Consider the following 14,228-nt stretch of genomic DNA (forward strand, 5'->3'; position numbering starts at 1 on the left):
GTGCTGCCGCATGTGGGGGATGAGATGGGAGGTGCAGTTGAAGCTCTTGCCACATTCCAAGCACTGGTAGGGCCATTGCCCCGTGTGTACTTGGTGGTGGATGAAGAGGTGGGAGGTGTGGCTGAAGCTCTTCCCACATTCCAAGCACCTGTAGGGCTTCTCCCCGGCGTGAAGCTGCTCATGGACCACCAGGTTGGATCTCTGGATGAAGCACGGGGGGGTCTTTTCTCCTCAGAGCACCCTGGGATGGGTTTGGAGCCCCTCCCTGTGGGGGATCCCTTTGGCATTTCCTCCCCCTTGGAGCTGCTCAAAACGGCCTCGTCCACGAGGTTCTGCTGCGGGGATTTGTCCTCCCTGGTCTCCCTCTGCAGCTCAGTGCCTGGGGGAGGAAGGACAAGGGGAGGAAGGAGCGAGGAAGGAAGAAGGGAAGAACAAGGAGAAGAAGGAGGGTAGAGAAGGATGAAGGAGAGGAAGGGACAGTAAGAAAAAAGGGAAAAAGAAAGGGATCAAGAAGGAAGAGAAACAAGAAGAGGAAGGAACAAGGGGAGGGAAGGAGGGAAGGAGGGAGGGAGGGAGGGAGGGAAGGAGGGAAGGAGGGAAGGAGGGAAGGAGGGAAGGAGGGAAGGAGGGAAGGAGGGAAGGAGGGAAGGAGGGAAGGAGGGAAGGAAGGAAGGAAGGAAGGAAGGAAGGAAGGAAGGAAGGAAGGAAGGAAGGAAGGAAGGAAGGAAGGAAGGAAGGAAGGAAGGAAGGAAGGAAGGAAGGAAGGAAGGAAGGAAGGAAGGAAGGAAGGAAGGAAGGAAGGAAGGAAGGAAGGAAGGAAGGAAAAGGAGGGGATGGGATTTGTCTCCAAGCCACAGGGAAGGGGAAGGAGCTGTGCCCAGTCTGTCCCTGGCAGGAAGGCATCTGCAGCAGGGTTGTCCTTCAGTCGGGGGCCATCCTGGGCTGGGAGATGGAGCAGAAGAGAGGGGGAAAGGGGCAGTGACTTCCACCTCACCTGCCTGGGGGTCCCAGAGCATCTTCCTCTCTGCCTTTTCCTCCTCCTCAATTCGTCTAATGCTTGGGAATGAGAAGTCTGGTTTGGGGAGAAAAACAAGGGGTGACCACCTAGGATTCAGGGTTCCGCCTGCCCAAGTCCATCTCTAGAAGTCATCAGGTATCTTGTGTCCATGAAAACCTCCAAAACATCAGAAAACATCAAAACATCATAGGAAAAAATCCCTCCCTGAGGTTCCCCTTCCCTGGGGTCCCCACTTTGGTGTCCCAGGGCTTCCCCCTGTGCAGGCTCATCCCTTCTCCGGGCTGCCCCTTCTCCAGGCTCCCCTCACTCCCGGCTCTCGGGGTCCCCCCTCTCCAGGCCCCCATTTCAGGCTCCGGGACTCCCGGGGCTCCCCCCTTTTCGCTGCTCCCCTCCCCCTGCCGGTACCGGGCATCTCAGGTCAGCTTTGGAGTCCTGCAAGATCCAAACATCGCTCTGCCCGGCCCGGCCCCAGAAAAAGAAACAGGGGTCCCCAAGGATACTTCGAGTGAGCTCCAAATATCCTTTCCCCCTTCAAACTGAGAGGAATGATGGGTTTGTCTTTACAAACAAGCTGTGGGTCAGTTGATAAGATGTACTATCAGTGAGAGACGACAGAAACAATGGGATGGATTCCAGTAGAAGATCAAAGGGGCACTAACAGAACACTATGAATTCCATAAAAGTTAAGAAGGGATTATGCATGGAGAGGGGGGGGAGAAAGGTATCACCGCCGGTATCAGGCGTTCCGGGAAGCCTGTACCTCTCAAGTACCTCAGCCTATGGGGAAAGAGAGAAGGGACAAGCGGCTGGGAATTAGGATAAAAAGGAGGCTGCGCCCTCCAAAAATTTGAGAGACCCCAGGGGAATGCCCCATGGCCTCTCCCTTTATTCGAATAAAGAAAAAGGACTCCTCTGTCTCCTTTTTGGACATAAACCTCTAGTGTTTGTGGATTAATTTTCCTGACAGTTGGGAATCCAAGTATGTGATGATTTAATGAGAGAAAAGCTGGCAATTGATGCAGCCCTGGCTGGAGTGAAACAGAAATTAAAAATTAGGAAATAAACACAAAGAAATGCTTGACTAAAAGGGGGGTTTGACAAAAACCATACCCTGACACGCTGATCCACAAGAACAAGAAAAGAGTCAGACTGCAAGGTAAGATAAGGAGCCAGAATACACAAACAAGGTGCAAAGACAAAGGCACCACAAGATAAAGGAGATTCTTCAGACCCTAAGCCGGAAAGAACAGATTTAAAGTTCCAAAAGGTGGCCAGAGGAATGAAAGAGGCATGGAGTTAATTGTAACATGAAGTGAGGACAAGCAGAGTTACAAAAAGAATATGTTTTAGGTGTATCTTGTAAACCTAGTCTGTAAAAGATAAAAAGAGAAAACCAAATCAAAAAGGTGTGCATGCTTTTCGGAGGAGATATCCCCCATGCATCTCAGTGCTGAATAAATTCATACCTACTCTTATAACTACTCTGCGAGTTATAGAGCTCTTTTTATTTCGCATATCAGGAGGGAGCACCCAAAATGGGGGAAAAGACGAACGATCACCAGAACAAATCCTGCAACACCATGGACCTAATAGTCCTTGGGAACAACAAACCCTTGGGGAGGGGGGGCGGGGGGTGGGGACCTGACCCTGGGAACGCTGATGAATTCATATCAGGTACCAAAGAATCAGTTTATCATTTCAACAGCATAATTAGATAACAGGATGTCATTGAAATAATAACCAACCAGACAGCTCCAGCTCCTGACCTTCCTCGCAACCAATCCACCCACATGAGGAACACAACATTTCACCATGGGATGGGATCACATTATCTATTAGCAGAAAATCGAGGCAGAGTTTGTGGAAAAGTTAAGTAACTCAAACTACTCTTGGCAGATAGATGGCAATGGAAAAGTAGTAAAACAGATAACAAAGGAAACAGCAAAGCAGCTCATGTACTTGTCCAAACGTGGAAAGGATGGGAATGGGACACGGTTTTGTGCTTCCCTCACAGACCATGGGTTAAACAAATGCTGTTTCTCCTCTCATGTGCTACAGCAACTCTCATCTTTTTACCATGCACCACACCTTGCTGAGTGCAGCTCATTCAGCAGCTGAGCAAGGGGATGCAGGTGGCAGCCAGGCCTCCTGAGCCACAAACAGCTACAAAAGGACAGAGAATGAGGGCACTGAGAGCAATCCCAAAACCAAAGAACACCCAGGAAGAAAAAACAGAGGCAATGAGTGAATCTGCTTGGAGATAGGGCCAGGGACTTGTACATAAGGAAACAATGGGAGAAATCACCAGTTTCAAAAAATATTACTAATTGACAAGGACTGCTGCTCAGACCAAGTCCCAACACATTCCTGAACTTCCAGAAGAACAAACACTTCCCAGAGCCAGGAATATCGGGTGTTATACAAAAAGGACATGCAGCAGGCGGATCGGGAAGGCTGAACCTTCCAAGCACCTCCGCCAGTGCTGGGCAAAGGGACAGGGACATGCGGCCGGGAAAATCAGGACAAAAACGAGGCCGCGTCCTCCAACAAGTGGAGAGAGCGCACGGCAAATGCCCCATGGCCTCTCCCTTTGGGCAGCAATAAAGTCACTTGCACACCACTCCTCTGGCTCCTTGGGCCACACAAACCTCTGGCGCCGGGAATTTTCCCGCCCAGCCCCGGGCACAGCGCAGCCACCTCCGGCCTCCCGACAAGAAGCGGGACGAGCCAGCGCTGCTCCGCCACCGCCTCCTGCCGAGGCCCCAGCGGCAAGGAGACCGCGGGCAGCCGCTCCCGCAGCGCCCTCAGCCCAGGGCCAACACGGGCCGGCCACGGCACAAGCCACCCGCCACAGCCCCCTGCCGCCCCCTCCCGGGCCCGCAGCGAGCCCCGAGCCCCCGCAGAACCGAGCGCGGCTCCCACCTGCGATGGCTGGGGCCGCCTCCGAGCTCCGCCGCCGCCTCACCGGGCTCCGGCCGCTGCTGCCGGCGCTGCCGGGCCCGCACAGACGCTCCGGCAATGGCGGCTCTCCCGCCCCACGGCCGCCCTGGGGGCGCCAGCGGGGCCGGGCTTGTCCCCGCTCTGCCCAATCAGCGCGCGCCAGAGCCACGAGTGACGGCAGAAGCAGCCAATCGCAGCCAGCGGCGGGCTCTGCACACGGCACGGCCTCGCCTGCCTTGGGCTGAGCTCCGCCATTTCTCGTTAGCCTGGGCTGAGGAGCGGCCCCGGCGCTGGGCCCGGCCCGGGCAGGAGGCCAAGGAAGCGCCGCTGCGCTGAAGCGCCGGGAGCTCGGGGTGCCCGGGAGCTGAGGGCGCTGCGAGCTGGGGGTGAGTCCGGGATGGAGCAGGGCTATGCCGGAGCGAGGCCAAAACTCTGTGACTCTGCTTCCTGTCCCGGGCTGGGAGCAGAACACACAAGGAAAGGCTCGGGGGTCTGGATGAGGGTGGGGACAGTTCAATCCTTGGTCACGGGCACAGCACACCTGACTTGGGGAAATTAATTGAATTTATTATCCAACATGTCAGAATAAGAAGACGAGAAGCAAAGTAATTCCTACGGAAATCCATCTTCCCCCCAGCTGTCCCTCCTTCCCGGGCTTAACTTTGTGCCCCTCTCCGTCCCCTCCCCGTCCAGAGGCACAGGGATGGGGGTCACAGTCAGGTCATGTCAGTGCCTCCCCCTGAGGGACAGGAATCCTTGTCCTGCTGCAGCCTGGGGTCCCTGCCAGGGGCCAGAGTCCCTCAGGAGCAGGCTGCTCCAGCGGGGATCGCCAGGGGGATCCCCGAGTCCGGCCAGGAGCCACTTCCATGGCTCTGCAGGGGCTTCCCCCGGGCTCGGGGCCTCTCTCAGGCACCCCCTGCTCCGGCCCGGCCTCATTGCCCCCCTCACCCCCCCATGCAGCGAGTGCCCGGGCAGGGAGATCCACGATTTTCACGGGGCTGAATCTTGGAGTTTCTGAGCTTTATTGGGCTGAATGTTGGTGTTTTGTTTTTTTGTGGGAGCTGAATCTTACTATTTTGGGTGATATCAGATTTTTGGTGTTTTGGAAGTTTTTGATCTCTCTTTGTAAGTGTTCAGGAACACACATAATCACAGACTGATTATGTGCAGGTGCTTTATTGAAGTGTGTGGGAACTAGGGGTATCAGCAACCCAAATCTAGCTCCATCATCTTTATCCAAAGTGCACATATTTCTACAATTTCAGCTGTAGCAGTAATCACTGTAACAACCTTATCAATATTGCTTCATTTACTTTGTCCATATTGCTTCATGAGACTTAACTCATCCTTGCACTAACATGTCCGAATCTTATCTCTGGGTGGATATCTTGGAGACCCCAAGTACCAGTTCCCATTACCGTAAACATTTCAGCTTGCTAGACCATCCCTAATACCAAGCATTCTTGTGGCCTACCTCTACATGATTTTAATAAACATTTTCAGAAACATTTAATCCCATAGTAACATATTTCCCCCCATTCCACTTTGCTATAATAAGTGTAATGCTTTCACTCTATACAGTCCTTTTTCTGAGTTTATACTTGATGTTCATCTTCAAATCCACACTTGTCGTAAGTGTTGTTACACTGTGGAGGACTTGGAGATGACAAATGCAGATGTGGATCTCTGTCCCGTGTCAGTGCCTTTATTATCTTCTGGTTCCAGGATACTCTTTTCTTTATCTCTCCTTTCAGAACTGCACAGATTAACCAGATTGCTAAGAACACAATCAGTAGGATTATCAGACTCTCAAGAATAGATTTGATCCAGGAGCTCACATTCCATCCCAACCCTTCAAAAATTTTATCTACCCAACTTGTGGTCAGATCTTCCCTCTCTTTCTGTGCTTCCTGTTCTATTTGTTTTAATTGATTAATGTTGTGTTCTACATCTGCAGTTCCATTTGGGATGTGGATGCAGCAGTGATCCATTTGTCCTTTTAGGTACCTGCATACTCCGTGTTCTTTCAACAATAACATATCTAAAGCCAATCTGTTTTGCAGGGTCATTTTAGTTGTGGCTTGTAATTGTACATTTAGCTCTCTAAATCCCTCTTTGGTAACTCTTGCCAATCTCTTTCTACCTGACCTGTAAGTTTGTACAACATGTTTCTATTGTTATAATTTGCTATTGGACCAAACAAGGATTCCAGGGCCCACTCAAATTTTACACTACTGGAGGGTTCTTGCCATCTTTCTTCATCTTCAGTTTTGTTCTCCTGAACTTCTCGTCTCATCCTTATTTGCAGAAGTTCATGTTCTCCCTTGAATGGGGACCTTTTCCAAATTGGGCATAAGGTGGGGAGGCCTAAAGTAATCTCTTTTACTTTTTCACCTACAGGCAAATGTGTTGTCCAGGTGCCATTGCTTGCTGCCCATCCAAATTGGCCTGGACTCTGAATTGTACTTGTGCTCCATATTACCTTTTGGATCACTTGTCCTATCTTGTCATTTATTTCCCCTTGTTTATGTTTGATTCCTCTGCAGCACATCCAATTTGCAGAGCTACCACTAGTGGTGGCATTTGTTTTATTTCTTCATCATCAGAAGTACAGTCCTAAGTTTTGTTCCATACCCACCAATTCACTTTGTCTGCCTCTATTCTACTACTGGTTGCAGTGTTCCATACCCCTGGATCTGTTTCATTTTCAGAGCCTTCCCACTTAATGCACCAAGGGCTATCTGCCATAGATTGGAATTTCTGAAGCACACTCATTGACCATGCACTGTCCCAAGCTTCAGCCCGATCTTTTCCTTCCTGTCCTTCACACTTCCACTTCGATACTGGAATCTTTTCTTTAATGACCTTGGCTACCTTTTCATAACACCATCCATAATTCCCTAATCTCCCATACCAGCCTAGTTTTGGTTCGTACTTTCCTCCATTTTCATGACAATCCCATAGAGATTAATACTTTGGCTTCACATCATTTTCAAACACTGTCTTATTTGGGTACTCGTAATCTATTTGCAATACACAGCTCACATTTTCATTTTTATTCTTTTGTATTTCAGGTAATTTTGATGTTATAATTCTTTAATTTATTTGGTCTCCTGCTGCCTTTGGTGTTGGCAGACAGGCAGTTATTTTGCTGCTGTTTTGCACGTTGGCAAAATCTTTAATTAATGCAATCATCCCATTTTCTGCCTGAATAGTATTAGAGACTTTTATCACTTGTGTTTCTGGCTGCACCCCCACATCCCTCTTCATTCTCAAATGAAGAGTTGTCAGCTGATCCTTTTGCATTTCACATCCCAAGGTAACTTTGATTCCAGCTGATGGCAGTGAAGGCCATAAAATAATCCCCATTGCAGTCACCAGCAACCTAGACATTTGAAACAATCAAACCCGCTTTATCTGCAGCTTTGTTGGCCCCACAGTTTGTGCAGTCCACAGTGCAGGGGAAACGTTCTTCACTCTGGTGTAATGTATGCAGGGATCCAGTCCAGCTCCTTTGACTGCTGTCAAGGTAGTTAACAGTACCTGATAGGGTCCATTCCACCTTTCTTTTAATGGTTCTTCGTTCCAGCTTTTAACGTACACTTCATCTCCCGGGGGGATGTCATGAACTGGATTCTCAAGAGTCAGCGGCCTGTTCCACACAAGGGTGCTCCGAAGTCGAGCTGGAGCTTTTCCAAGAGACAGAACATAATTCTACACCTCTTGCTTCCCTGTAACATGTACATTTGGATTAGGTTCAGGGGATTCATATGGTTTCCCATCCAATATCTCATAAGGACTGACTGACATCCCGCTTCTAGGCTTTATCCAAATCCTCAGCAGTGCTATTGGTAAAGCTTGTGGCTGCTGCAATTTAGCCTCTTGGCATATTTTTCTGATTTGCCTCTTCAATGTCTGATTCATCCTCTCTACCTGTCCACTGGATTGGGGTCTCCATGGTGTATGGAGATGCCAAGCTATTCCCAGTAACCTACTCACCTCCCTCACTACTGTGGCTGTGAAATGTGGGCCCCTATCTGATGATATTCCTAGAGGCCCCCCAAATCTTGGAATGATTTCTTGCAGTAACCACTTGACTGTCTCCTTTGCTTGATTTGTGTGACAGGGAAGAGCTTCTGGCCATTGTGAAAATGTGTCAAGCCCTACCAATAGATATTTGTATCCTCGAGTTCTTGGTAATTCTACAAAATCTACTTGCCAATAATCTCCTGGTTCTACTCCTACCCGAATTCTTCCTAATTGTGCCTGTCGTCTAGCCACTGGATTGTTCTTTAAGCAAATTTCACATTTTGACATTACTGATTTTGCCATTGTTAACATCTGTACTGAAATTAAACTTTGTTTTAACAATTTCACCAATGCCTCTGAACCCCAATGACATTTGTTATGCTTAATTTGTAGAACTTCTCTCATTATCAAGGGGGGTACCACTGCTTGTCCCTGTGTAGTCACATACCACCCTTCTGAATTCTTCTGTGCATTCAGTGAGTGTCCCAATTTCTCATCCTCTATTGAATATTTTGGTTCTGGGGGTAAATTGAATTGAGATACATTAGTTTTTAAAGGTATCAATGCCATTGCAGTTTGCACTTCTCGAGCAGCTTGTCGGGCTGTCCAGTCTGCTTTCTGATTTCCCTCATGAATTTTGGAGTTTCCTGATTGGTGAGCTTTGCAGTGCATGATTGCTACTTGCTCAGGCCTTTGTACTGCTTTTATTAATTGCAGGACTGCATCTTGATGTTTAATGTGTGTGCCTTGAGAAGACAGCAGTCCTCTTTCTTTCCCCAGTGCCTCGTGTACATGCACCACTCCAAAAGCGTGTTTTGAATCAGTCCAGATATTTACTTTGTTCCCTTCACTCATCTCTAATGCCCTGGTTAAAGCAACCAGTTCTGCTCGTTGGGCAGATGTGTTTGCTGGCAAGGCCTTTGCCTCCACCACTGCACCTGTTGTTGTTACCGCATATCCAACGTATCTGGTCCTGTTCTCCACAAAACTGCTTCCATCTGTAAACAGCTCCAGTCTGCCTGTTGCAGTGGGACATCTTTCAAATCTGCTCTGGCTGAACAGGTGTGTTCTATCACTGCCACACAATCGTGTTCCAGTGGACCTTCTTCAGTTGTGGTACCTAGGACTCATACCATCATTTTGCCATCACTACGAGCCACACACACATAAAAAGAAAAACTACAAAGCAATCAAATATTTTCTTTTTCTTCTCCTAGGACTAAAAACTGATTCTCACACCACTGCCCAAATAGAACCAACAATATAGAAGTAAAAGTATTACGAAAAATTGTTCTAACAGTGTAATCTTTTCACTGAAACTATGAAAAGCAAAAACTCTCCAATGATGTCTTATATAAATCAGGCATTACTTAATTCTGGCCAGAATGTGCAACAGGAATAATTTCATGCGCACTCAGGCTGGGTGTGTAGAGAAAATGATTCCATGACACATGAGTTTGACTAGATTTTCCTAAATTTATACACTCTGACCCCGTAGAAATCCCTTGGTTTAATGTTCATTGGTTTGAAGGTGTGGAGTTGTTAGGATTTGGTTTCCTGTTGCAGCCGGATTTCTGTGCCTGTGATGTGAATTAGGTGGGCACTCCTGGATTTCCTGCTCAGCCTTTTCCAGACCAGGTGTCTCCAGCTGTGCCTGGGGCAGTGTCTGGGGTGGATGTTGGTTGATGTTTGCTGCTGGGTGTTGATGTTTTGTTGATGGTCGTTATCTTGGGGGGGAATCTTTTGGGATATTCCCAGTCTGTTGAGGTGTTAAATACATCTCTGCTGAGTGCTGGTAAAGAAACATTAAAATTCCTTTCCCAAAGACAAAAGGCAAACCTAGTGTGACCAGAGAAATAAGATTTGAAGCCATTTTAAAGTTGGTCTATTTTGGCAGCAGCTAATCCCAGGCAGGGCAGAGTGTGAGTGGAATTGAGAGGCAGAGTGGAATTGTCCCGGTGCCTTCCCCAGCAGCTGTGGCGAGGGCAGGCACAGAAAGGGCTGAAGCTGCAAGAGTGAGAGCAAGGATTGTCCCGCAGTGGCTGGAGATGGCAAAGGAGGGTGGCCAGGCCGAGGATTTGAGCAGAGGATCTGTGGGCAGGCCCAGGGGCTTCCCCCGCTGGGGAGCCCTGGCTGCTGCTGCGTTGCCTTCAGTGCAGGCTCAGGGGTGGCCTGTTTAATATTCCTTTCCAATTCAGATTTCTGAGTCTGGAAGAGCCATGGCTGGGGCATCAATCATTTTATTTTTTCATTTTGTTTTCTTTTCTTTCATATGTCCACCCATAACATTGAGGCTATCTGGGGGTAAAAAATTCACAGAATGTTCTGGCTAAAAGAGAGAATCCTCAATCCAGCTCCTACAATTCCCTGTTAATTTTAAGAATTGTACCAGCTCTATTTTAGTCTAGGGAAATATTATTTCTGAGATTCCCTGAACCCTCTCTGAGTCAATACAAGACAAAACTTCCATCAAAATAGTTCCCAAATATTTAAACATTTTCTCCACCATTTGCTTATTTTTTTTCAGATACTCAAAGCTGCTTTTTCGCCTGAAAATGAAGCCATTTCACAGAGGCTACCTCTACCTCTTCTTCTTGTTTTTCTGACTGGATCAAGTCATCCACATCCTGCATTAAGCCAGTCCCTGGGGGTGAGGTCAATTCCTTTGATGTTTCCTGCAAGGCTTGCCCCAATCAGGCCGGTGCTTCCGTGCATCCCTGCAGAAGGACCGTCCATGTCTTGAGCGTTTTCCCTTCTACCTCTTGTTGCCAGCCCAAGGCAGAATTGTGTTTGCATCCTCTGGGAGTGGGCAGATCCCCAGAAAGCATCTTTTGCATCAAGTTGTGAATGGCAGCAGTGTGAGGAGGGCCCCTGGTTGAGGATGGTGTCAGGATCTGAGCCTGTGAGGTGCCTCGGTTTCATCATCTCATTTCTTCTTCTTGGGTCCTGCAGCATTCTGTGGATTCCATTGGATTTCTTGTTTGGCAGGATAGGAGCATTCTAGGGAGCCATCCCTGGCTCCCCAAGCCGTGCCTTGAGCGGGACTCACAGACAGGCTGTGAGCCCTTCCTTCCCTCCCTTGGAACAGGGGATTGCTTTTCGACACCTCTTGTCCTGGTTGCTTGAGGGAAATTTGGAGAGGCTCCATATCTAATTTTGCCAGTTTCCCTGGGGCTGCCCACACTTGTGGGTTCACTCCAGTCTAGGCTCTGCCAGACATTTGACACAGAGGTACAACTGAACCAGCCTCTGTTTCTCCTTTTGCAACATTAATTTGCATTTCCCATTTAGCCATCAAATCCCTTCCCAATAAATTACAATCACAATTGTGAGCAAATAAAAATGCTCCTGCATTTCAAACCCATCTCCAACATCTGCTAATAGTGGCTGAATAAAACACACCCACTCATCTTTCCCACTTAGTGCCTTAATAATTTAAATATTCCCTAACAATTTTCCCCCCTTAGGTGTAAGATTCCGAGTGGATGGAGAGGCCCCTGTGCCCATCAGGAAAGGTCTCCTCTGGATCCAGAGCCACCCTGGATGTTCCCAAGGGCTGCAGTGTGGTGGGTCCCTGGTGGAATGGGAGCTGTGAGAGCGCTAAGAATCCGTGTCCATCAAGGGCTGGACTTGCTGGTGCTGAGGGTGCTCCTGTCTGTGCTTGCAGTGTCCTTGTGCCCTGCAGCTGGAAGGCTGATTCCTTGCCAGGGGCTGTTTGGGTGGGCTGTCCCCTGGCCAGGAGGGCAATGCCTGTGCCAGGTGCTTGTGGCCGAGGGTGTCCCCTGGGTGCTGGGGCCCCCTTGGGCCCTGGGCTTGATCCCTCAGGGGCTGTAGGAACTGTGCCATGGCCTTTGCCTTCAGCTTGGCCTTTTGCTCATCCCTTGCTGCATTCAGCTGCTGAGCCTTTGGGAGCAAGTGCTGCAGGGGCTTCTTGTGGCCCTGCTGCAGCCCCCCTCAGTGCCTGTGGGTGCTCATCCTGTGGCAGCTGCTGAGCTTTCTGCAAAATCCTTCCTTTCTCCAGGGACCCAGCACAAAATGCTTTCAAGATCATCTGGATCCTTGCAGGTCTAATCCCCATTTCTGAGCTGTTCCTTCCTGGTGCTGGCTGTGCTGAGGCTCCCCTCCCCAGCCCGTATCCCAGAGCCGGTGCCTGTCCTGCCGCAGTGTCCAAAGGCGGCCCCCCCGGCGGGCAGGGCCGGCAGCTCCACGGGGCCGGGCAGCGGCCGGGGCGTCCCGCAGCCTCCTGGGGGCCGGGGGCCACTGCCGGCCCTGCCCGGGGGGTGCTGGGGTCAGGCAGCGCCCGGCGCTGAGCCCCGGCTGCCCCACAGCCCCGGCCCGGCCCCACAGCTCCCCACAGGCCCCCAGCCCGTGCTCCCGGTGCCGCAGCTCTGCGCCCGCTCCTGCCGCTCCCAGCTCAGAGAAACCCCCTGAAATCCTCACCTCCTTCTTTTCCTGTCCTGGAAAACTGGGATACAAAGCATCTGAGTCAGCTGGCAAATTCTGAGGATAAGACCCTTCTGAAAAACATCCCAGTCCTCAGTGGTTTTCTCTTCCTCCTCTTTTCCATCATCCTTTTTTCTTACCCCATGGATTCCTCCTGCTGCTTCTTGCCTTAAGCACATTCCTGCACACTCCCCTTCAGCCAATCCCTTCCCAGCACACCAACACCATCCATCCCCTCTTGTCTAAATCCGTTCTGGACTTCTCTTATTCCCCCCCTGGGTGTCCATGTCCTTAATTCCCTCTGGGAGAATGTGCAAACGACCTCAACATGCTCCCAAGGCACCCTTGAGAGATATTTTGGGACCCTCATCCCTTTGTCCAGGATGCCCTTCTAACATTCCATTTTCTCCCCACATTGGTCCTACCTGGATCCCACCTGTGCCCCCCCGGGCCTTGGCGCCCCCCTTGAGGGGAATTTGGGGAGGTGGGAGGGGGGAGCGCCAAGGCCGGGCCCCCCCGCGCTGTGGTGGCGGGAGCGGCTGCAGTGGGGAGCGAGTGCGGGCGGAAGCGGCCGAGAGCCCAGCGCTGCCCCAGGCCGAGCTGGCCCAGCTCCATCCGTGCCCCTGCGGTGGGATGCTGTGGGACTGGGGGGGAAGAGGGAGGCGGCAGTGGGTGCTGGGCCTGGGGGCAGGAGGAGAAGGGAAGGAGAAGCAGGGTTGAGGAACAAAATGGGCATAGGATGCACGTGGGAGAAGGTGGGATTATGCGGGAGAAGGAGAAGTAGGAGAAGAGGAGTGTGAGGAAGAGTATGGCCACAGTAGCAGGAGCAGGAAGAGGAAGAAACACAAGGTTCCACCCTCCCTGTATGTGCAGTCCCAGGAGTGTTGCCATGCCCACAGTCAGTTGGTGACTGGACAGGGTGATCCATAATTTTCAGTGGGCTGAATCTTAGTGTTTCTGAGATTTATTGGGCTAAATGTTGCTGGTTTGCTTTTTTGCAGGGGCTGAATCTTTGTATTCTGGAGCGGGTTTTGCCTGAATTTGATGTTTGGGTAGTTCTTGATCTTTGTTTTGATGTTTGGAGGATGTTTGGTCTGGATGTTGGTGTTTTGGTTTGTTACAGACACAAGATGCCAAATGACTTTCTGAGATGAACTTGGGCAAGGAGGAACCCCCAGCCCAAGGCCCTCTCCTCTCTTTTTTTCCTCCTAACCAGGAATTTTCATTCCCAAACTGTGTCCAGATGGAAGAGGAAGAGGAAAAGCCCCAGAGATCCCGCACAAGGAGGAGCTGCAAACCCAGTCCAGGGAGCTATGAGGAGGAAAGATCCCCCCAGTTCCAGGAACACGGCCAGAGATCCAGCCAGAGCTCAGAGCTGGGGGAGAAGCCCCACAAGTGCTTGGAATGTGGGAAGGGTTTCAGGTACAGCTCCCACCTGATCCGGCACCAGGTGATCCACACTGGGGAAAAGCCCTATGAGTGTGGGGAATGTGGGAAGAGCTTCAGCTGGAGCTTCACCCTGAGGAATCACCAGATGATCCACACTGGGGAACGACCCTATCAGTGTGGGAAATGTGGGAAGAGCTTCAGAAATATCACTGAACTGATGAGACACCAGGTGATCCACACAGGGGAACGGCCCTACACCTGCTTGGAATGTGGGAAGAGCTTTGGGAGGAGCTCCAGTCTGAGAAACCACCAGCGCATCCACACTGGGGAGAGGCTCTACGAGTGTCCCCAGTGTGGGAAGAGGTTTCAGACCAGCTCTGATGTCCTCGTACATGAGCGGATTCACACA

General features: G+C 50.4%; 1 protein-coding gene across 1 annotated transcript in view; it reads left to right on the top strand.

Moving 5' to 3' along the window:
• The window catches only part of LOC131588455 (zinc finger protein 729-like), a gene marked incomplete at its 5' end in the record, with an annotated part of 206,536 nt that overhangs the window by 77,271 nt on the left and 115,037 nt on the right, over positions 1-14,228 (top strand). The window contains 1 exon segment of the mRNA XM_058857328.1: positions 13,815-14,228. Coding sequence (XP_058713311.1) covers positions 13,815-14,228 — 414 coding nt within the window.

The sequence above is a fragment of the Poecile atricapillus genome, chromosome 26, assembly GCF_030490865.1.
Source record: "Poecile atricapillus isolate bPoeAtr1 chromosome 26, bPoeAtr1.hap1, whole genome shotgun sequence".
In the NCBI taxonomy this organism is placed as follows: Eukaryota; Metazoa; Chordata; class Aves; order Passeriformes; family Paridae; genus Poecile; species Poecile atricapillus.